Here is a 21,764-nt window from a genome sequence, read left to right as displayed (position 1 = left end):
GCAGTATATTTCTTAAGATTCTGATAGCACTGTAGTTCAGAAAGGAGCATGTCGGTATAACTGTGTAGATGCATTTTAAAAGATGAGTTTTTGAGATAATCATTTATTTTTGAAGTAACATCCCCATAAAAGCTTTTTTCTGCTCCTTGAAAAATTCATTTCTTTAGAAACAGAGCCATAATTTTCAGAAAGAATTTTTATTGGTGAGATTTTATAGTTCCTTCAACATTTGCCTATCTTAAGTAATTATACTTTTTATGAAGAGCAGATTTTACTTATATTTAAATCTTTTTTTCCCAATTACAAGAGTTAGGGAGTAATAAAAATATACAAATGTATAGTATAAAATTAATTTGAACTTTACAAACTATACCATGTCTTTTTGTGAATAAGATTTTTTATCTGTCAATTTATCTTTTTCAGCCTTTTTCTTCTGTTTTTCTTCTGCTTGTTTTTCAAGATAATCTTTAAGGAGATGGTCCAGTTGTGGTTCATACTGGCTTGCATGTTGCAATCCACCTTCCCTCCCTTCAAAAGATACAAAACATGAGACAACTGTATTTTACAGTGGTGTCCATTTCATCATTTCATTCATCACCCATAGTGGCAAATTCAGAGTAGTTCCTACCTGAAACACCCCAGGCACTAACACAAAAGTCAGTTTTAATTCAAAATGCTTGAATTAAATACATTTTTGTTTTACCTTCACAGTGTTGGATCACACGCCCCCATAGTCGATTTTTCCTCAGACAGGCTAAATTTCCTACAATCAACAAATGCCTCCTTCCTCTGGTCAATGCAACATTCATTCTTTTTTCTGAATCAATAAATCCTACTTGTCTGGTCCTTACGCAGGACAGAATAATGATCTCCTTTTCAGCTCCCTGAAAAGCATCTACTGTGGACACCTGCACAGCTTTCATGTTAGGATGGTCGAAGTCCGCAGCACTGAGTAGATGACAGAGCTACAGAGGAAAGATGACCAGAATCATGCAGTGAAGACAGTGTCTTCATGAAGAACCTACACCTCTCCGCCTGCCCTTGGCTGCCATTATCATTTAACTAATAGTGGGTAACTTTCATTTTGTTATTACTCACAGAGACTTAGTCTCTAAAATGATAAATAACTAGGTGATAATATAAGTTACAAACCAAAATCAAAGTGATGATTTATCTATTGCTGGGAACTCATCTGGATATGCTAATTTAGAGTTAATAAACTAATAATGAAACATGAAAAATACTAAAAGTAAATTAATATAAATTAAAACTAGTTAGAAGTAACTGGCTTGTGAGTAGATTAATATCTGGGATCTATCTTTGATTTACTGATAAAATGTAACAATAGTGAAAGAACATTTTGGAAAACAGATTCAATCCCATCTGTCTCAAAACACAAAGCATACACCGTATTTCCTTCCCTCTAATTTGTTTATTTGCATTTTTGCCCCAACAGCTGTAAACGGAATTTAATTAAACCTTGTTAGGTTTACATCTAATTATATAGAAAAAAGCCACAGTAGACAAAAATCTAAATGCTGCTTTTTAATCCCTTAAAGTCCTAAAAGCTTTTCTAGCACCAAACCAATACAACCTAAAGCACAATGAATGTAATAACAAATATTATAATATGAAATTATAATATTTAATAATGATAAGTATCATCATATGTAATACGGACCTTGTACATCTGGGATTTGTATAATGTTATCACCCCAATCATGGAGCCCGCTATTCCACTTGCAATCAGTGATTGAATCAACTTGAGTGTAAAAGCAGCTTCTGCCACATTATGAAAGCTGTTACCTCTTTCAATCTGGAATAAGAAACAGAACCTAGATTATATTTCCCAGAAATGCTACAGGAAGTCCAAGAAAGTCATACAGACAACAACAATACAATTAAAACAGGAAACTAAACTGGGTTGACTCTTATCAACATTAATGTTATTTACCTGTTCCAGTCCTTTTACGTTATAGAAACACAGAGTTGGAAGCCATTCCAGTAAAGGGCTCCTCTCTGTTTCGGAAATGCCATTCATGAGATTTCCTTCATAAAACAGATCATTAGCAATAGCACTGATTGTGGGGTGACAACGGTACTGAGTTCTCAACAGAATTGGCTTGTGACCCTAAGAAATTTAAGTACAGAAAAATAAGGAATTAAAACATTTTTTTCATTAGGGGAAAAAAAATCCACAATAATATTTTAAAGTTTAAAACTACTGCCATATTGTGCTCTTAGTAAATAAATTACAACCATGATAAAATGGACTATAAATAAAAAGAACTTTAAAAAAATTAATAAAAATATTTTCATAGTAAACTTTTTAATATTAAAATTATAAAACAAACAAATGTTAGACTAGTAAATTTGGTATCTAACATTATACCTTCAGAACCTGTGTGGAGTTGGCCTAACACTAAATTGAAAAGAAATCTTTAAAAACAAATCAGAAATTGTTGGTGATAACCCATTAACGTTCCTCCTTGGGTACAAGCTATTTTTCACTCCGAATCTTCAAACAAGTTTCCAATTTTGCTAACACGTCATAAACTAATTCCCATCTATTTCAGGGCTCTCCTGGTCTTTATTTGCAAAATGTTCTATAATACTGTTTGAACATTTTGAAAAGTTACAAGGTACTCTGATAATAATATGTAATAAAATGCAGGGTTAGTGATCACATGGACAAAGCAGAAAAATATGTGAGGAAAAAAATCAATCCCCAAAACTCTTTTAGGGCATAAATTTATGAACAGACAACCCATCAAATGGAAGAAAATATTTACAAATTATATATCTGATAAGGAACTAATATCCAAAATACATAAAGAACCCCTACAACTGAACAACAGAAACAACCCAATTCAAAATTGGCAAAGGGCTTGAACAGGCATTTTTCCAAAGATAAGTGCATGAAAGATGTTCAACATCATCATACATTAGGGAAAACACAATGAGATACCGCTTCACACCTATTAAGATAGCTATTAATTTTTTAAAAATGAAAAATAACATTATGGTAAAGATGTGGAGAAATTAGAACTCTTGCACATTGCTGTTGGGAATGTACAATGGTACAGCTGCTATGGAAAACAGTTTGACAGTTTCTCAAAAGTTGGATATAGAAATAGCATCGAAAGCTGAAATGAAAAAAGACAAAAGAAATAGCATCAGACCCGCAGATGCACTTGGGCTCTTCAACAGTGGACATGGATGAGAGAAACGTCATAGCCTGTTTTTATTTTATAGCAAAATCAATATACTTACTACCCACTACTAAAATTCACAGGGGAAAGATTCATTTTATTGTTAGGTTATTAGTGCTCTCCTTTTCTTTAAGATGAGTACTTTCTAAACGACTCCAATTAAAACAATTTTAGGGCAAGGACCTGGTCTTGCCCTAAATATATTGTATTTTCTATCAACCTACACAGTGAATAATCAGTAAATGATAACTCTGTATGAATTCAGAAGTAGTACCATTAAGCAGAGTCGGTCAAAAAGAGTTTGTTCCAGTCCATTTTTGTGAGCTGCATCAGAACCCTGAATAGTAGGAGGAAGCTGTTTGGGATCTCCAACAAGTATCAGCTTTTCACACTCAAACCTACAACAAAATTCTAAAAATTAATCTAAGCAATGAGAAAAATATGCATTAATATCATTTATTGCACTGTTTTCTAAAATGTATTTCAAAGAATCTGAATACCATGAAGTGTACTGAGAACATACAAGGCTTAATAGGGCTACTAGGTGTATTCAAAGGCTTTAAAAAGTTATGCTTAAGTAAAGAATCCTCTACATAACTTTACTTTTTTCCACATAAAACCTATTAAGTGTCCCCTGCCTTGGCAAGGAATCAGTATTTCACAGAACACACTTTGACAATAATGATTTTTAGAATCTATAAACTTAAGACTTAAAAACTTTCTTAGAAGTCATTTAGCTTAAACTTTTGTTTTACAGATGAAGCCTATTAGGTTCTCAGGGGTTAAATGTCTTTTTAAATAGGAGTAATATATAGCAGGGGAATACCCAAGTTTTGTAGAAAAACCTATATCCAAGTTTTAGCTCTATTATATTCTATGGACACAGCAAGTTATTTAATCTCTACAGTGTCAGTATTTTCATCAGTAACCTTGATATAATAGTACCTTACAAGGATTATTGCTGTTGTAAGGATTTAAGCATGTAATGTGTTTAGTATACAGTAGATGCTCCATAAATATTGCTCCTCTACCCTCTATGCAGGGCCTTACTCTCTCCATCCCTGGCTCCTGATTAGGGTGACCAACTGGTCCTGGTGCCCAGGACTGTCCCACTTTAAACCCTGAAAGCCCCCGATGCAGGAACCTCCCAAGTCTCAAGCAGAGCATAACAGTTGATGCCCTCCTCCCTCATCCTTTACGCCTGGGGAAAAAAATCTGTAAATTCACCAAAATAATTGTTGCTTTATTTTAAAAGTGTTTGTTAATGTTACATCCCCATTTTTTTTTTAAGGGAAGAAACCCCATACTTTTGGTTATGATGTATAGAGATTTATTGCCATATATATTGCATCAAAATATATTAACATAAAAGTACTGGTGAAGTAAAATCTTTCTTGTGTATTTTCAACACTTGTAAACTGGAAATCAGAAGATTAAATATTTACTATAAAGAAGGAAAAAGCAAAACAACAAAGAGGGACAGAACAAGGCCTAGGACTTGAGCCTATTAGTCTGGGCTAGTTTAGCACACCCTCCTCTACCTTTAGGATTCCTCAGAAAGAGATGCTTTAAAAGCAGTATTTCAATGGGCTGAGACAGCTTAGAAGACTTCATAGTTTCCTAAATTTTAGTAGATAAATTTTCAACTTATTTTTCTTTATATATGTTATCTACTTTCATAATCTAAAAACTATTCTCGAACCTAAACACTGGAATTATATCAAGGTATTCTTCAGTAGAGTTAGGTTCTTAAACCGTGACTAAAGAGGCACCTTTAATCTGGTTAAGAGATCTGCAATGTTCCAACAGAATCCTAGCACTAGAACTTTCAAGGCTTTTATGGATTATGTGATTCAGGTGTCTAAACTGTGATCTAACCAAATTTTGATATACTAACTCCTCCCCACCTCAAATTTCCTTTTACATTCTTTTAAAGAATCAGTTTAGTACTTGCATTGCTAGGAATTTTCACAAAAGTTTGGTAAGAGTTTCAACTGAGGAAATGTTTGAAATAACTGTAACATCCGAGAGTCTTTGGAAAAGAACCCCTTAGGTTACCTTGCAATGGGAAGGAGAGAAGCAGGTTCTGTTATTTGACTACACTCATCCAGGACAACCACAGGGAACTTCAAATCATTCATGCATGGGAACGGGCAGGCTGCACAGGTAACTCCGACTACTCGAACCTTCATTGTAATGAGAATGTTATTAACAACTATTAAACAAAAGAATATACTTACCAAAGAACTTCTAGGCTAAAATCATAAATGAGCTGCTGCTGCTAAGTCACTTCAGTTGTGTCCAACTCTGTGTGACCCCATAGATGGCAGCCCACCAGGCTCCACCATCCCTGGGATTCTCCAGGCAAGAACACTGGAGTGGGTTGCCATTTCCTTCTCCAATAAATGAGCTAGTCCTAATTTAATCACCACCAATCAGAAAATAGGCCACTTGACATCTACATTTTCATTATTCCCACATAAGGAATTCCTCTTAAAAGGATTTTATTTATTAAAAAAAAGAATTTTATTTATGAACAAGTGACACCAATGAGCAATAGATTATAGTAACATATCAGTATGTTGAATAAGGATGTAAAATAAGTGTGTGAGTGCTAGTCACTCAGTCGTGTCTGACTCTTTGCGACCCCATGGACTGTAGCCCACCAGGCTCTTCTGTCCATGGCATTCTCCAGGCAGGAATACTGGAGTGGGTTGCCATTCTCTTCTCTAGGGGATCTTCCCAAGTCAGGGATCAAACCCTGGTCTCCTGCATTGCAGACAGATTCTTTACCATCTGAGCCACCAGAGAAGCTCAAGTAGGTTCACATAAATGACTAATTTGCACTAGCTGAGTGTAGTCAAACTAAGCCCTTCTGGATTTGGTTGGGGAGAAAGGAGGGAAGTTAAGTCCATACTTGGGATAATAAAAAGCTAGTCTGAAGCATTCTGAGGGCTCCTAGAACCAAAACTTATTGTAGACATTATTATCTCCAATTTTCTGTCCTTCACCATGAGAGTATTTATTACTCATCCACACCCTTTACTGTATGACTTTGCAGCGCTTCCCACCAGAGAAGTAGGTGAAGTATACTTCCCAGCCCCACTGATGCTGGGCTTGGTCACATGACCCTGTTACAGCAAGTGCAATGTTAGCAGACATGCTATGAACAAAAGCTTTACATGTATCTATAGGATCCAGCCTGCCCTCCTGCACTTCTGCCATCTGTCAGGAGAGGGCCATCATGCCACAGACAGCTGTGCTCAGAATGAGAGGTTTGACCTACACCACCTGACGGTAGAATCACTGAATCATGAAGTTTGTTGTCTTCAGTTACTGAGATTTTGTTCGCTAAGCAATGGTATTTCAGCAGTAGCTCACTGAAACGGTGCCAAGCACCTTGATTGTCCCAAACCTCTTGCAGAAAGTGACCCATGTCCACCCTGTCCAACAAGTCAACAACCCTCTTTTCTTCCACTCCCTTTTCTTCCCCCATGCTTTGTTTTATAGGAGAAAGCTACTGAAGACCTCTCTCCTCAAAGCTGACACCCTGTCTTGAGCCAGAACTTGACAAGGGCGATGATACTACTTGCTACAGCCAGAGACCCTATGTGTCCAACGTGGGCTCCCAATACCTGGGATCCATGGTCTGAGCCTCCCAGGTTCTTGGACACATTTCAGATAGACCCTGAAGGGCTTGGTTTTCTAGGAGAGCATCAAAGATAAAATTCACTTGGATATTTGGCCCAGTGTCAATAAAATAAAACATGGATTGCATAGACAGGCTCACTTTAGTTGACTCTAAGCTTTCTTAGTTGGGTTTTATTTATTTACTTAAGGGAAATAGGAATAATATTTCTCTCAATAGGAATAAAAATAATATAAATTGTATATATAAATTAAAGAAATAAACAACTGACGCTGTTTCCTCTCACCTGTTTCAGCAAGGTTTTATTGGTCCCCAGTTTATGCTGCTCAATACTTTTCCTCACATAGACTCTTTCCATAGGGGTCAAGTCTTCCTTCATGAGTGCATGTAGTTCTTTTAATTGTTCATTTTCATTTTCTGAGCCAGCATACAAACTTAAAAAACAATTACATAAAAGAATACCCTTTTATTCTATTTTAGTATTATCACAGAAAAGCAAAACACAAGAGTTCCTAAATTAACACCAAGAAAAAGGCTTTCTCTAGTCTTCTTCAAAAACCAAATTTAAGGTAAGAGTTATGTAAAATTATACTTCTGTGCACATTCTGTGACTTTTGAATTTTGGCATTCTTACCTGTAAGGTAAAACTGGCTTGGCAATCTTTCTGACACTCCCAACTCTGACAAACTTTTCAAATCCAAGACTAAGAAGCCTTTAAAGAAAACAGGGTGAAACAGATTTACTGTTTAGAAAACAGAATCTAAAACAAACTTTCATATAATATACACATTATTAAAATAACTTTGTATAACAATATATTTTATAGTCATGTAGTTTAATGTGAAATGCCTAAACTCAAAGGCAATGTAGCTGAAAAACTTTTTATAAAATGTATTTCAGAGAATTTTTAAAAATGTGTATTATCTTATGTTGAGGGCTCATGAAATGTTCATAAAATACTGATGTTAGAATTTATCACAAATAAAATTGCCCTAGGGACTCCCTGACAATCTACTGATCAAGAACTCACTGCTGTGGCCCAGTTCCATCCCTGGTTGAGGAATTCTAGAAGATCCTACAAGCCGCATGGCATGGCCAAAAAAAAAACAACCCCACAAAAATAAACAAAAAAGACAAAACTGCCCTAAAGACATCGTGGAAAGCAATAGCTACCATATATTTAACATGAAGATTTAGTGGGAAGAGTGTTAGCCTCTTTATATACCTTGCCTTGATAATTTAATACTCCTTACAGCTCTGCACGATATCTCATCTTAGAGATGAGGAACTGAAACTCAGCTCTAAGTCAGGTATTTTGCTAAGTCAGGCCACATGGCTAATAAGTGAGGCAATCATGAATCAAACCTGGGCAAGTCTGTCTACCTCCAAAAGATATGGGTGACTGTTCTTCCACACCCGTGACCCCCCTAGTAAGGGCTTTGTGCAGCAGCAGCCCTCTCCCTTCCCTCTTACGTATCTTACAGCTCCTGCTTTATGTGAGGAACAGAGGAGGGACTCATTGAACATCCAGACTTCTGAAACATCTATCACCTCAAATGGGGAATAAAGAACTGGAAAATGAAAGAAACTATGGCTCTGCAAACATCGTTTTCCTAGATAATCTTGAAGCAATTTGTTTAATGTCAATCAATACATGAATAGACTTCAAGTTTTGCATTTTTTAAGTTTTTGTCTTGGATAGCAGCTATTTTTCAGTCTGAAAAACTAGTTTATATATGTTTTTCAATATAAGTGTGTTAATTCTATGAGAACAGTGTAGTATCCTCATCATATCATGGGCAAAAAATATTTTATTTCTTCTCAAGAAATTCTTCATCCTATTCTCTCCATTGCGGTTGAAATGCATTATCCAAGTACATAGCTAAATGTCAGTTCAGTGTGAAGAAATGTCTGGGTCCAGCTTACATGCAGTTGGGATAGATACAGATCCTAACTGCAGTCCACAATCCTCAGGCCCTCATCAGAGGCTTAAGCATTAAAGAATCTCTTCTCTGTTTTTTGTTTCCTTTCATAGTCAGTCCTCACTCTTCTAGCTTCTTGATTTTTCTCTTCTAAACAGATCAGAGTTAAATTTTTATCTCAAGCTAAGCAATCTAAAGTTCTTTCTAGTTTGTCCCCAAGTAACTGCTCATTATCCTGAGTCAAAAAATATCCTCAGCCACTGTTAGATTATTTAGAATAGTACACACAGGTAGAACTTGCCTAGAGGGCAATCTTACAAAGAATATCAAGAAGCTTTAAAATGTTCATACCTTTTGTTCTAGGCCTAGGTTTGTCTTCAGAAAAGAATCAGAAATGGAGACAAAGATTTATGTTTAAGGATCTTGGTTACAATATTATTTATAATAGCAAAGGCTTGGAAAGACCTTACTGATCAAAAATTGTTTATAGATCAAAAATCATGGCATATAATAGAGCTATGGGGAGGGAGGTGGGGGGGGGGTTCAGGAAGGGGAACACGTGTACACCCGTGGCGGATTCATGTTGATGTGTGGCAGAACCAATACAATATTGTAAAGTAATTAGCCTCCAATTAAAATAAATAAATTTAAATTAAAAAAATAGAGCTATGACAATTTTGGTTTCGAAGACAATACCATTAAGAAATAATCTGAGTAAAAAAAAAAGCAGGACACAAAACAAACAGTATATACTGTTGAAAACTAAGTTTGGGAAACAAAATGACTGTGTGTATATGTATTGAAAGTCTGTAAAGAAATGTAATAAAATGTTAGGGCTGCATATTTTCTACTATACCCATTACCTAATGCAATTATAAAAGTTAATTTTTTAAAAAGCTATACTTATAAATAATGGATTATTTCTCCTAATCAAACTTTATCATTTATGTTAAAATTCAGATCATTAAACATTGGAATACTGGTAAAACATTATGTGATACCTTCTTTGCATTTTTTAAAAATCTTACACAAAAATTTTACCCTGTATAACAGATTGCACTATTGCTTCCATGAAACAGCAAGAGGTTAACCTTTCAGTTTGTAAGTAGGAAAAAAGATCAAGCTTCCCTGGTGGCTCAGTAGTAAAGAATCTGCCTGCCAATGCAGGAGACATGGGTTTAATCCCTGTGTTAAACCCCTGGAAGAATGGATCGGGAAGATCCCCTGGAGAAGGAAATGGCAACCCACTCCAGTATTCTTGCCTGGAAAATCCCACGGACAGAGGAGCCTGGTGGGCTACAGTCCATGGGGCCATAAAGAGTTGGATATGATTTAGTAACTAAACAACAGCAACAAGGAAAAAAATCACATACAAAACCTGATGATTTTGGCACAAGGATGGGACAAAGGTAAAACTAAAGGTGGATCCCTCTTATTGAAACCAAAACATAATCTAATCAAACTGTTAGCTATTTTACTACTATGTGTTCATACAGGAAGGTAGATGAGAGAACAACCTGTAACCTGGTTCTGCAATTTTAGCCTACTTTCAAAGTAGCCACCCTAAGCTCCTGGGTCAGAGACAAAGGACTTTTACTCATGGCATAGGATGCAGCATAAGCACTAACGTGTCTACAGTGGTCTCCTGTGGTCCCCAAGTCGTATGAGGAGACACAGAGAATGCAGACGGACCCCTGCACTGCAGTGGACTGTAGGAAAGGAACACTGAGCCTGGACATCCACTATTTTTGTAACAAGAAATCAGCAACTCTGCTGTTGGTCCTGGAGGGAGATATCACATCATCAGTCAAGGTTGCTTACTGCAAACACAACTGGGAAAATGTGTTGGGTTAGGGGGATTGCCTCCCCCAACAACATATGTCCTTGGCTAGATTTTTACATGAGTATCCCATCCTGTGTCAAAACTGTCACGTTTCGTATGTATTTTATCCTACTTACAAACTATTAAGTCAGCCTCTTCCTGTTTCATGGACTCTGGTTCTTGAGTCAGAGACAAAGGCCTTGCCTGTCCAGGATGCCCAGCACAAATGTGCGTGGACACTCAGGGCCCATGGTAGACTGCCTCTCAACAGCAACCTAAAACATTAGGCACTTAAATACACCTGTCCTACCTACCCAAGAAGCACTCTATCAACAGCTACATTAGTAGAAGAAGAAATTAGAAGTTTCCACGGTCTTGCATTTCCAACTGTAAGAGCTTCACATTTTTCAAATAGTTGCACAAAAAACAAAATCACCACGGCCAGCAAGTAACTCTTCCCTGCTCCGAAAACGCCTAATTATTTTGAAGGGGGGAAGAAAAGTAAAGGCAATATTGTAAATAAATTTCTGAAAAGCACAAGAAATATCTCATCCATCCATCTCCCTCTCTCCTTCATTTAATTAATTTATTTAAAAATATTGTGTGCCCACCTTGTGTTTAATTAGCACAAGGAGTAAATGCATAGATAATCAAAGACTTTCACATTTAACGAGACCACAGTCTACTTAGGAAGACAGACAAGTAAAGAACAATGATAAAACAATACGGTTAAGTAACGCTATTGGCATTACAGAAAGAACATCTCTCTTTCCTTTGGTGGAGATGGGAACACTTCCTAAAAATAAAAATAGGAGAACTAAGTCTTCCAGGGTAAGATATCCCAACTCTTAAGGAAAGGATCATTCCAGGCAGAGAGGTGACAAAGCATGAAGCTGGTAAATATTTCTGTATGGCCTGTAGCAAAAAGGCAAGAGAGGAGGCGGTCTGACAAAGACGACAAGGGGATAAATCGCAGAGTTTTGCTTGCTAAGGCTAAAAGTTTGAATTATATTTTAAAGGCCAATGGAAATCAATGAAGAATTTTAAGCAATGGAACTGACTTAGTCAGATTTTTTTTTTTTTTTAAGAAAAACTACTTGAGTAAATGGTATGGACCTAACAGAAGAAGAAGATATTAAGAAGAGGTGGCAAGAATACACAGAAGAACTGTACAAAAAAGATCTTCATGACCTGCATAATCACAATGGTGTGATCACTCATCTAGAGCCAGACATCCTGGAATGTGAAGTCAAGCGGGCCTTAGAAAGCATCACTACGAACAAAGCTAGTGGAGGTGATGGAATTCCAGTGGAGCTATTTCAAATCCTGAAAGATGATGCTGGGAAAGTGCTGCACTCAATATGCCAGCAAATTTGGAAAACTCAGCAGTGGCCATAGGACTGGAAAAGGTCAGTTTTCATTCCAATCCCTAAGAAAGTCAATGCCAAAGAATGCTCAAACTACCGAACAACTGCACTCATCTCACATGCTAGTACAGTAATGCTCAAAATTCTCCAAGCCAGGCTTCAACAATATGTGAACTGTGAACTTCCTGATGTTCAAGCTGGTTTTAGAAAAGGCAGAGGAACCAGAGATCAAATTGCCAACATCCACTGGATCATGGAAAAAGCAAGAGAGTTCCAGAAAAACATCTATTTCTGCTTTATTGACTATGCCAAAGCCTTTGACTGTGTGGATCACAATACACTGTGGAAAATTCTGAGAGAGATGGGAATACCAGACCACCTGACCTGCCTCTTGAGAAATCTGTATGCAGGTCAGGAAGGAACAGTTAGAACTGGACATGGGACAACAGACTGGTTCCAAATTAGGAAAGGAGTACATCAAGGCTGTATACTGTCACCCTACTTATTTAACTTGTATGCAGAGTAAAGTACATCATGAGAAACGCTGGGCTGGAAGAAGCACAAGCTGGAATCAAGATTGCCAGGAGAAATATCAATAACCTCAGATATGCAGATGATACCACCCTTATGGCAGAAAGTGAAGAGGAACTACAAAGCCTCTTGATGAAAGTCAAAGAGGAGAGTGAAAAAGTTGGCTTAAAGCTCAACATTCAGAAAATGAAGATCATGGCATCCCGTCCCATCACTTCATGGGAAATAGATGGGGAAACAGTGGAAACAGTGTCAGACTTTATTTTTTGGGGCTCCCAAATCACTGCAGATGGTGACTGCAGCCATGAAATTAAAACACGCTTACTCCTTGGAAGAAAAGTTATGACCAACCTAGATAGCATATTCAAAAGCAGAGACATTACTTTGCCGACTAAGGTCCGTCTAGTCAAGGCTATGGTTTTTCCAGTGGTCATGTACGCATGTGAGAGTTGGACTGTGAAGAAGGCTGAGCGCCGAAGAATTGATGCTTTTGAACTGTGGTGTTGGAGAAGAGTCTTGAGAGTCCCTTGGACTGCAAGGAGATCCAACCAGTCCATTCTGAAGATCAGCCCTGGGATTTCTTTGGAAGGAATGATGCTGAAGCTGAAACTCCAATACTTTGGCCACCTCATGCAAAGAGCTGACTCATTGGAAAAGACTGTGATGCTGGGAGGGATTAGGGGCAGGAGGAGAAGGGGACAACAGAGGATGAGATGGCTGGATGGCATCACTGACTCGATGGACGTGAGTCTGAGTGAACTCCGGGAGATGGTGATGGACAGGGAGGCCTGGCATGCTGCGATTCATGGGGTCGCAAAGAGTCGGACACGACTGAGCGACTGAACTTGAGTGAAGCCTGGCTTGTTGCAGTTCATGGGGTTGCAAAGGGTTGGATACAACTTAGCGACTGAACAACAACTTGAGTGAAAATATGAAGAAAGGAAAAACTAAAGGTAGATCAATTAGAAAGCTGTGTGAGATCATGATAACTAATACACGCTAACTTTACTAAGTGCCTCCCATGTGCCAGGTACCATTCTGAGCTCTTTATCTATGTTAACATTTGATCCCCCAAACCTATGAGACAGATGCTATTATCAAACTTTATTTTACAGAGGAGGGAATGAAAGCTAAGAGAGCCCACACTCTAACTAGGCGATATGGAGGTATGTTAAAGGCCTGGATTGAGTGGGTACAAATGAGCGGGAGAGGATAGAAAATGTGAAATGAAAATGAAACATCAGTACGAAAAATAGGAGGAAACTAGAAGGGACATCTCAGTGACTGATCTAATGGGGGGAAAGAAAGAGTAACAGAGAGGGAGGAGGGTTAAGAGAAAATCACTTAATCTAGAGAGAAAGATACTGAAGGGGGTTCAGGTTTGAAAAAATCTATTGAGTTATTCTGGAATCTTGTTTGACTAGGAAATTACAAAGGTGCAGATTGAGTGACACAGCTTATATAACAATGTATTTACTATTAGAACTGTTTTCTCTCCTGCTTCTTACCGTGGATGATCGTGATAGGGAGGGTGTGAATTGCCAGTTCCTTCGCTTCTTCAACACTCTGGCGTGATGCCATCATTTGCGCTATCTGAATTAGAGCTGCAGCTTGATCCTTGTTTAACTTGTGCGCCTGAATTAACTCACTAGCCAACTTCAGTGTTGCTTCTATACTGAGTAGTTCAAATTTTGTGTTGATATTTGAGAAGGCTGGTGGGATAAACTTTCTCTTATTGACTCTCTTGTTGTTCACTGTAGTTGATGAAGACCTAGTAAAAAGGCAGCGTGAAAAAGATTTTTTTAAATGAAAGGCTTTTGAAACAGGTAAGTAGACCTATTTGTAACTTAGCCGTCACTTTATAAGCATCACAGAGAATGGTTTTTTTTGAGACACAAATGAACATATACCCCAGTTTGGAGGAGGGTGGATGAAAACAGAACATTTGTTGAAAACCTACTATACGCTGGCAGTATGCTAAGCATTTTATGTTACTTTATGTTACTTGATGTAATCTTCACAACAACACTAAGTACTTATTTATCCCATATAGAGGTATAGAAATATTAACCTTTTCCTCTAAAAGCACACAGTTAATAAGTGGTATGCTAACTTTAAAGCCCATGTTCTGTTAAACAAAACCAACTAAGACAATTAATATAGCTTCCATTTAAGGTAAAATGGAAATAAACTGGTTTTATTTCTATTAAGACTGAATTAAAAAAAAAAGACTGAATTCATTTCAAAGTAGATAAATGACATACTGGATAAAGATATTTACTTTTTTACCTAGGACTTCATTATGGTGAAAAAAAATGAAATACCACAAGTTAGATCATAACATTCCAAATTAGAATGTAGACTTTTTCTATCACTTTATAGTGAATTCAACATGTCACTTCCAATTTTTTAAAGAAAGGGACAAGGTGGTTGAGAAATTAAAAATGAAGATATAGGTTATGTCAAGAATAAGATCAGTATCAATACATATACTGTGTTAAAGCTGTAAAATGTTACATAATTTTAAATGTTTAATAATTTGCAACATAAAAGTACAGATAAATAAAAAAATAAAAACACTCAAAAGATCCTTAAGAAATTATTCCTTAAAAAATGAAAAATATCTGCAGTAACCCTTGTTAGCCCCAACCACAATAAATAAATAAACAGATTAATTGTTGGGAAATGATGTGTACCTCCCCTTTCTCTTTTTAACTACTAATGAAGAGGAACCCCATAATCCCTGAAAGAAAATTAACACTTTATTGGCAAAAATTTATGTAATGTACTTTTACTCCATTTTCATACTCATGATTAGTCACCATTTTTGAATACCACCAATGACCCAAAGGTAAACACCGACTTACATTGCTATCAGGTACTGTGTTAGAGGCAGAGTAGCTGGATTAAAGTAGTCCCGAATATTTTTTAAAGTGGTCAGCTCTGTGCTGGCATTACAAACCAATAAGGCGTGGACCACTGCTATAGACGGAATACAAAACATGAACATTTAATGCAAACAAATGGACAAAAAAAATTTTAAAAAAAACTATTAAATGTCCATATAACTCAGTTATATGGGTTAGTCACAACATAAAATAAACCCTTAAGTATATGCAGAAGTCTGTTTATCCATTAAACCAGTATACTACCTGCTCATTCATACTTTATAAACTGCATAACATATCAAATTTGGACTTCCATATATCAGTTAATGACACAAGAACAACTGTTAGGGCATGGCGACACTGCTTAACAGCTGGCAGTTCCATTTAATCAGCATATCACATTGTACTATATAGTAGCGTGTGTGTAATTTGAACATTTTTTTCCTCAGTTATTTTATAGAAATATAAGGAAAGCAGAAAATTAGAATGCTGTTTATTGGTGAGGAAACAACTGCAACAAATATGAAAATATGCATTCGAAAAATAACAAGTGTTCACTTAATTAGGCTCTTACTGAACTCAAGCTGATTGATGAGGTTTATTCAGTTCTAAAGGGAAAAAAAAATGAAGTTTAAAAAGTCTATGAAATAGGTGAAATGGGTCATTAAATGCCATGTCTTAATTAGTTATGGATCAAATTGAACCATCAGAAATTATTCCAGAGATCAAAATGTATAGAGAAGTAACAGATTCATAGAATTGGATAGGGATTCAGCTTACCAGGTTGGAAAGATCCCCTGGAGAAGGGAAAGGCTACCCACTCCAGTATTCTGGCCTCAAGAATTCCATGGACTATATATAGTCCATGGGTTCGCAAAGAACCAGACACAACTGAGTGACCTTCACTTTCAGTTTGAGCTTACTAAAGCTTTCTTTATTAAAAACTAATAATAATTTAAAAAATAAATAAATAAGGCTCATACCCTATTGTGTTATTAAGAATTTCTTGGGACCTCCTTGGCAATCTAGAGGTTAATAAGACTCCATGCTCCCAATACACAGGTACAGGTTGACTCCTGGTTAGGGAACTAAGATCCTGCATGCCACACAATATGGCCAAAAAGAAAAAAGAATTTCTAAAGGCAGATGATAAAACAGCCTCAAAATGAAAATCATCGTATCCAACTGCTCACAAAATCTCCTGTAAAATCTACAAGACCTTCTCAATATAAAAATGGTTTATTAAATATATACTACTAGAATAAACCAAGAGAATTAAATAAATCAAGAACCAGAACTTGTAAGAAATTAAGAAAATTCTTATTTATATTTTTAGAAATCAAGTATATACCATGTAAAATTCAACTATAACAGAACACTTAAGTGAGAGGTCAAGATTTTACTGTACTGTTAGCGCTCTGGGACTTGAGCTATAAAAATATTCTGTATACATGTTTTTAGGAACATCGTATACAGTAATAGGAAGAAGTGAAAGTGAAAGTGGCCCAGTCGTGTCTGACTCTTTGCGACTCCCGGCTCTCTGACTCTATATGATCCATGGAATTCTCTAGGCCAGAAGACTGGAGTGGGTAGCCTTTCCCTTCTCCGGTGGATCTTCCCGACCCAGGAATCGAACTGGGGTCTCCTGCATTGCAGGTGGATTCTTTACCAACTGAGCTATTAGGGAAGCCCAATAGGAAGTAGGCGCGGATTTTTTTTTCTTTTTTTTTGAGGCGGATGTTTTTTGTTGGCTTTTTCACTGCTACCAATCCATCTGCCTCCACCCGCCTCATGCCTGTGTGCTCAGTGGTGTAACCCCATGGACCGCAGCCCACCAGGTTTTTCTATCCATGGACTTTTCCAGGCAAGAATACTGGAGTGGGTTGCCATTTCCTTCTCCTTTTTTGTTGGCTTTAATCAAATGATCCCACACAAAGTTGGCAGGCTTGCTTACAGTGCATCACATGTCTTTCATTCTTTTTAAATATAAAGTAATATGGTCATAGTAATACTTACTGTTAGTGGGCCAGTTTGAAGGGAAATAACCTTTCAAAGGTAGAAGCTCTACCTCATTGATAGATGATGGTCCAAAGAAAGTACTACATGCAATAAAAGTATCCAATTCAAAGTCTAGGGTTTTTGAAACCACCCAAAGATCATCTGAAAAGACAAACACTTTTACAGGTCTCAGAACAATCCTCAATCCAAAGCTACCTCGGATTTTCTTTGATGCTTAGTCCTACACTGTTTTTCAAAAAACAAATATGGTTATTATAATTGACATGATTCCACCCAAACAGAGACCTGAACTGGTACCATTTCATTTCCATGATTTTAACTCAATTTTATGCTTTTAAAGTTACTTCATAATTATTTTTTTAAAAAAACACTATAAATAAAAACAACATCTAACTCATTTTTCTCTTATAAAACAGTTTTATAGCTACATTTGATTTTTCCAAGGGAGAATATTAGCCTAAAAAGATGCTCTGCCCTTTAATGGTTTCCATGCTCAAATAAATGTGGCAATCTGTGGATAGAATACAAGTTCTCTTAATAGACTTCCAGTTAACAAGATGCTCCAGATTAATCAATGTTCTCCTCTCTTCTCCACAGTACACTGAGCACTCATGGCTAGCAGGCTACTTCCCAGACTACCCCTGCATCATTCCTACCATCAGTTTGAATTTACACCTGCAACGAGTCAATTCCATTTGTTCTAAAACTTACTTATAATATTAATAGCTGTATTTGCTGCTTTACTTTATAACTTAGTGATTTCCCTGGTGCCTCAGATGGTAAAGCGTCTGCCTACAATGTGGCAGACCCAGGTTCAATTCCTGGGTAGGGAAGATCCTCTGGAGAAGGAAATGGCAACCCACTCCAGTACTCCTGCCTGGAAAATCCCATGGATGGAGGAACATGGTAGGCTACAGCCCATGGGGTTGCAAACAGTTGGACACGACTGAGCAACTTCACTCACTCTTTTATAACTTAATCACTATAAGTATGAAGGGGAAAATTACTGTTTAAAGAAAACTACGTTCCCACTTTTGTAAGTCCAATGCAAATCACATATTAAAACTGAAAAATCTTGAATTAAGGTTGTTTAATGTGGAACCAATTTTTAAAATTCTTATATTAACTCACATTCAGTACCCCTACAGAACTATTTTTTTTAAGGAAATATATTTAGGAAACTGAGGAAAAGCTGACCTATAGTATAATTTATATCCCATTTACTTAAAAATATCTGCCAATTGAGGTAACATATACTTAAGCAATTTCCTATTTGCAAATACTTTTTTATTTAATGTTCACAATTTTAAAAAGATCTCCAATTCAAAATAGCTGACAGAAAAAAAACCTCTCCTTTCTCCCTAAATCCTATTGAAATGACAGAAGACATATGAAATCCAAATCCAGTACAGTGCTAGAAAACAGCCAGCGGTGGGGCAGGGAAAGCCAGACTTATTTCAGAGATTCTTAAGGAAGTCACAAAAGGAACGGGCCAAAAAGGATGATAAAATCTTACAAAATCTTACAAAGCTGGGAAACCACTAATCCTTCAGAGATAGAAAGGAATTCTAAAAACACATACACAAAGAATTTCCCCCAACAGATTCCTAGGTTAACTCCAAGCTTACCAACCAAGGAATTACAGGTACAGAAGGCCAACTGGAACATTATTTAATAGATGATGGAATAATCCTATCACTCTTGGAGCAGTTGACTCCAGAATCCATCCTGAGGTTAAACTCTGGGGAAAAAACTAAGGCTACCAAAAGGACTTTGAGCATGAGAAATGCGGCAGCAACCCACGTAACTGCTAAGCACCTAGGATAGGTAAATAGATCAGAGTCCATCAGCAGGTCATGTATGTATGGGAATTTTGTGTTTTAAGTAAAACACAATAACCTATGTTACATTCTGGGTCAGCAGACATTTTAAATGTCAGATAGGTAGTATTATTATTACTATTTTATACATGAAGGAAGATAGTCACCATATATATATTTATATATCAACAAAAGATTACATGAAAAATATATAAAGAATGGTAAGATTATAAACAACACAATAATAAAATGGGTAAGGAGAAATATATAACTAATAAACACATGAAGAGCTGTTCAACATCACTGGCAAGCAGAGAAATGCAAACTAAAACCACAATGAGATCATTTTATACTCATTTGAGTATGCTGAGTCACAAGATAGGAGTATAAATTGATGTCACCACTTTAGAAATCAGTTTGGCACTACAGCCTACAGGTTTGTGTGGCATTTTCATTTCCTGTAACAGCATTTTGATTCCTGGAATTATATCTAAAAGAAACTCCTGCACATCTACAGGATAGTATAAGAATATTTATGGCACACTGTTCACAATGGCAGACCTTAGAAACCAAATGATCATCGATGGAAGAGTGAATGAATGAACTGTGGCACAGTCACAAAATAAAATGCTATACACAAAACAAGTAATCTAGACTAGATTTTAGATCAACATCAATAATATCTGTATATTGCAGCAATATATTATACTATTAAGTAAAAAAGATAAATTCTATAAGATTATTTACAGAACTATATCACTTGAGTAACATTTTAAAAACCTTAAAACTTAAAATATGCTTTCTAAGGACCTTATGTACACTAATTTGGGTTAATTATTATGTTGGTTTCACGACCTACTCCTGTGATTTATCCTCACCTAGCTTGCTTTAGTTATTTGATTAGTTATTTTAAATGATTAAAGTGAGTCAACAAAGCAAAGCTAAATCTAGTACCTATTATAGCTACCTATAGTTCATACAAAGAGCACACAGCACACCACACATATAACTGAGATACAAGGCTAGACTCAGTCACAGCAGCATCATATCAACCCACCTTTGCTGTAAGCAGATGAACTTTCTTTCCGACTCAGTTTAAGATAAAGTTTGCTCTTAGGTTCATTATAAAATTCAGGATCTACAGTAGTAAACTTCTTTAGTTTACCGTACCGTTTTCTTTGAAAATCAAATCCTTTTCTGCAAAATGAGTAAGAGACAAAACTGAATTTGAATATTGAAGTATGAAGTTTTTTTGAGATAATTAACATACATTATTCCAGGTGTACAACATCATGATTTATGTGTATACTATGAAATTATCACCATAATAAGTTAACATCCATCACCACATAATCACAAAGTTTTTTTCTTGTAAAAAAAAAAATGGATGAAGTTTTTTATTTTTAAATAAATAAAGGGGAATTCCCTGGTGGCCCAGTGATTAGGATGCCAAGCATTCACTGCAGAGGACTTGGGTTTGATCCCTAGCTGGGGAACTAACATCCCACATGCTGCAAGGCATACCAAATAAACAAATATATTGAATTTTTTTAAAAAGCACTGAAGAACTCATTGCATGTTTAAATTTTTTTTATTGTAATGAGAAATCTTACTCTTATCAACTTTCAAATATACAGTAAAATAATATTAACCACAGTCACCATGCTGTATATTACATCTACAGGACTTATTTTGCACCTGAAAGTTTCAAAGTACGAATGTTTTTTTAAAAATTTCTTTAAAATAGAGTATGAAAAGGAAAGAACCAAAGAGTGTGTATGTTTATATGCTTTTATATACTGTTGTTCTGATTAGTCAATAAGTCATGCCCGACTCTCTTATGACCCATGGACTGTAGCCCCCATGGACTGTAACCATGTAATTCCAGATGTTCAAGCTGGATTTAGAAAAGGCAGAGGAACCAGAGATCAAATAGACAATATCCGTTGGATCATCAAAAAAGCAAGAGAGTTCCAGAAAAACATCTACTTCTGCTTTATTGACTATGCCAAAGCCTCTGACTGTGTGGATCACAACAAAATGTGGAAGATTCTTAAAGAGATGGGAATACCAGACGACCTTATCTTCCTCCTGAGAAATCTGTATGCAGGTCAAGAAGCAACAGTTAGAACTGGACATGGAACAGCAGACTGGTTCCAAATCTGGAAAGGAGTACGCTGAAGTTGTATATTGTCACCCTGCTTATTTAACTTATATGCAGAGTACATCATGAGAAATGCTGGGCTGGATGAATTACAAGCTGGAATCAAGACTGCTGGGAGAAATATCAATAACCCCAGACATGAGGATGACACCACCTTTATGGTAGAAAGCGAAAAAGAACTAAAGAGCCTCTTGATGAAAGTGAAAGAGGAGAGTTTAAAAGCTGGCTTAAAATTCAACACTCAGAAAATGAAGATTGTGGCATACAGTCCCATCACTTTATGGCAAATAGATGGGGAAACAATGGAAACAGTGGCAGACTTTATTTCCTTGGGCTCCAAAATCACTGCACATGGTGACTGCAGCCATGA

General features: G+C 36.5%; 1 protein-coding gene across 1 annotated transcript in view; it reads right to left on the bottom strand.

Annotated features, from left to right (window-relative positions):
* Window positions 1–367: 367 nt before the first annotated feature.
* ZGRF1 (zinc finger GRF-type containing 1) overlaps window positions 368–21,764 on the bottom strand; it is a 51,995-nt gene continuing 30,598 nt past the window's right edge. Inside the window, exons 17-29 of the mRNA XM_052642202.1 lie at window positions 20,288–20,427; window positions 17,408–17,551; window positions 15,371–15,485; window positions 14,012–14,274; window positions 10,920–11,079; window positions 7,496–7,573; window positions 7,148–7,295; window positions 5,271–5,398; window positions 3,487–3,610; window positions 1,955–2,131; window positions 1,682–1,816; window positions 704–965; window positions 368–528 (exon numbers count right to left, since the gene is read on the bottom strand). Of these exons, the coding sequence (XP_052498162.1) occupies window positions 368–528; window positions 704–965; window positions 1,682–1,816; window positions 1,955–2,131; window positions 3,487–3,610; window positions 5,271–5,398; window positions 7,148–7,295; window positions 7,496–7,573; window positions 10,920–11,079; window positions 14,012–14,274; window positions 15,371–15,485; window positions 17,408–17,551; window positions 20,288–20,427 (2,035 nt within the window). The remainder of the gene's footprint in view (window positions 529–703; window positions 966–1,681; window positions 1,817–1,954; window positions 2,132–3,486; window positions 3,611–5,270; window positions 5,399–7,147; window positions 7,296–7,495; window positions 7,574–10,919; window positions 11,080–14,011; window positions 14,275–15,370; window positions 15,486–17,407; window positions 17,552–20,287; window positions 20,428–21,764) is intronic.

The sequence above is a fragment of the Budorcas taxicolor genome, chromosome 6 (assembly GCF_023091745.1).
Source record: "Budorcas taxicolor isolate Tak-1 chromosome 6, Takin1.1, whole genome shotgun sequence".
Lineage (NCBI taxonomy): Eukaryota > Metazoa > Chordata > Mammalia > Artiodactyla > Bovidae > Budorcas > Budorcas taxicolor.
This window is presented reverse-complemented; position numbering and strand designations above follow the sequence as displayed.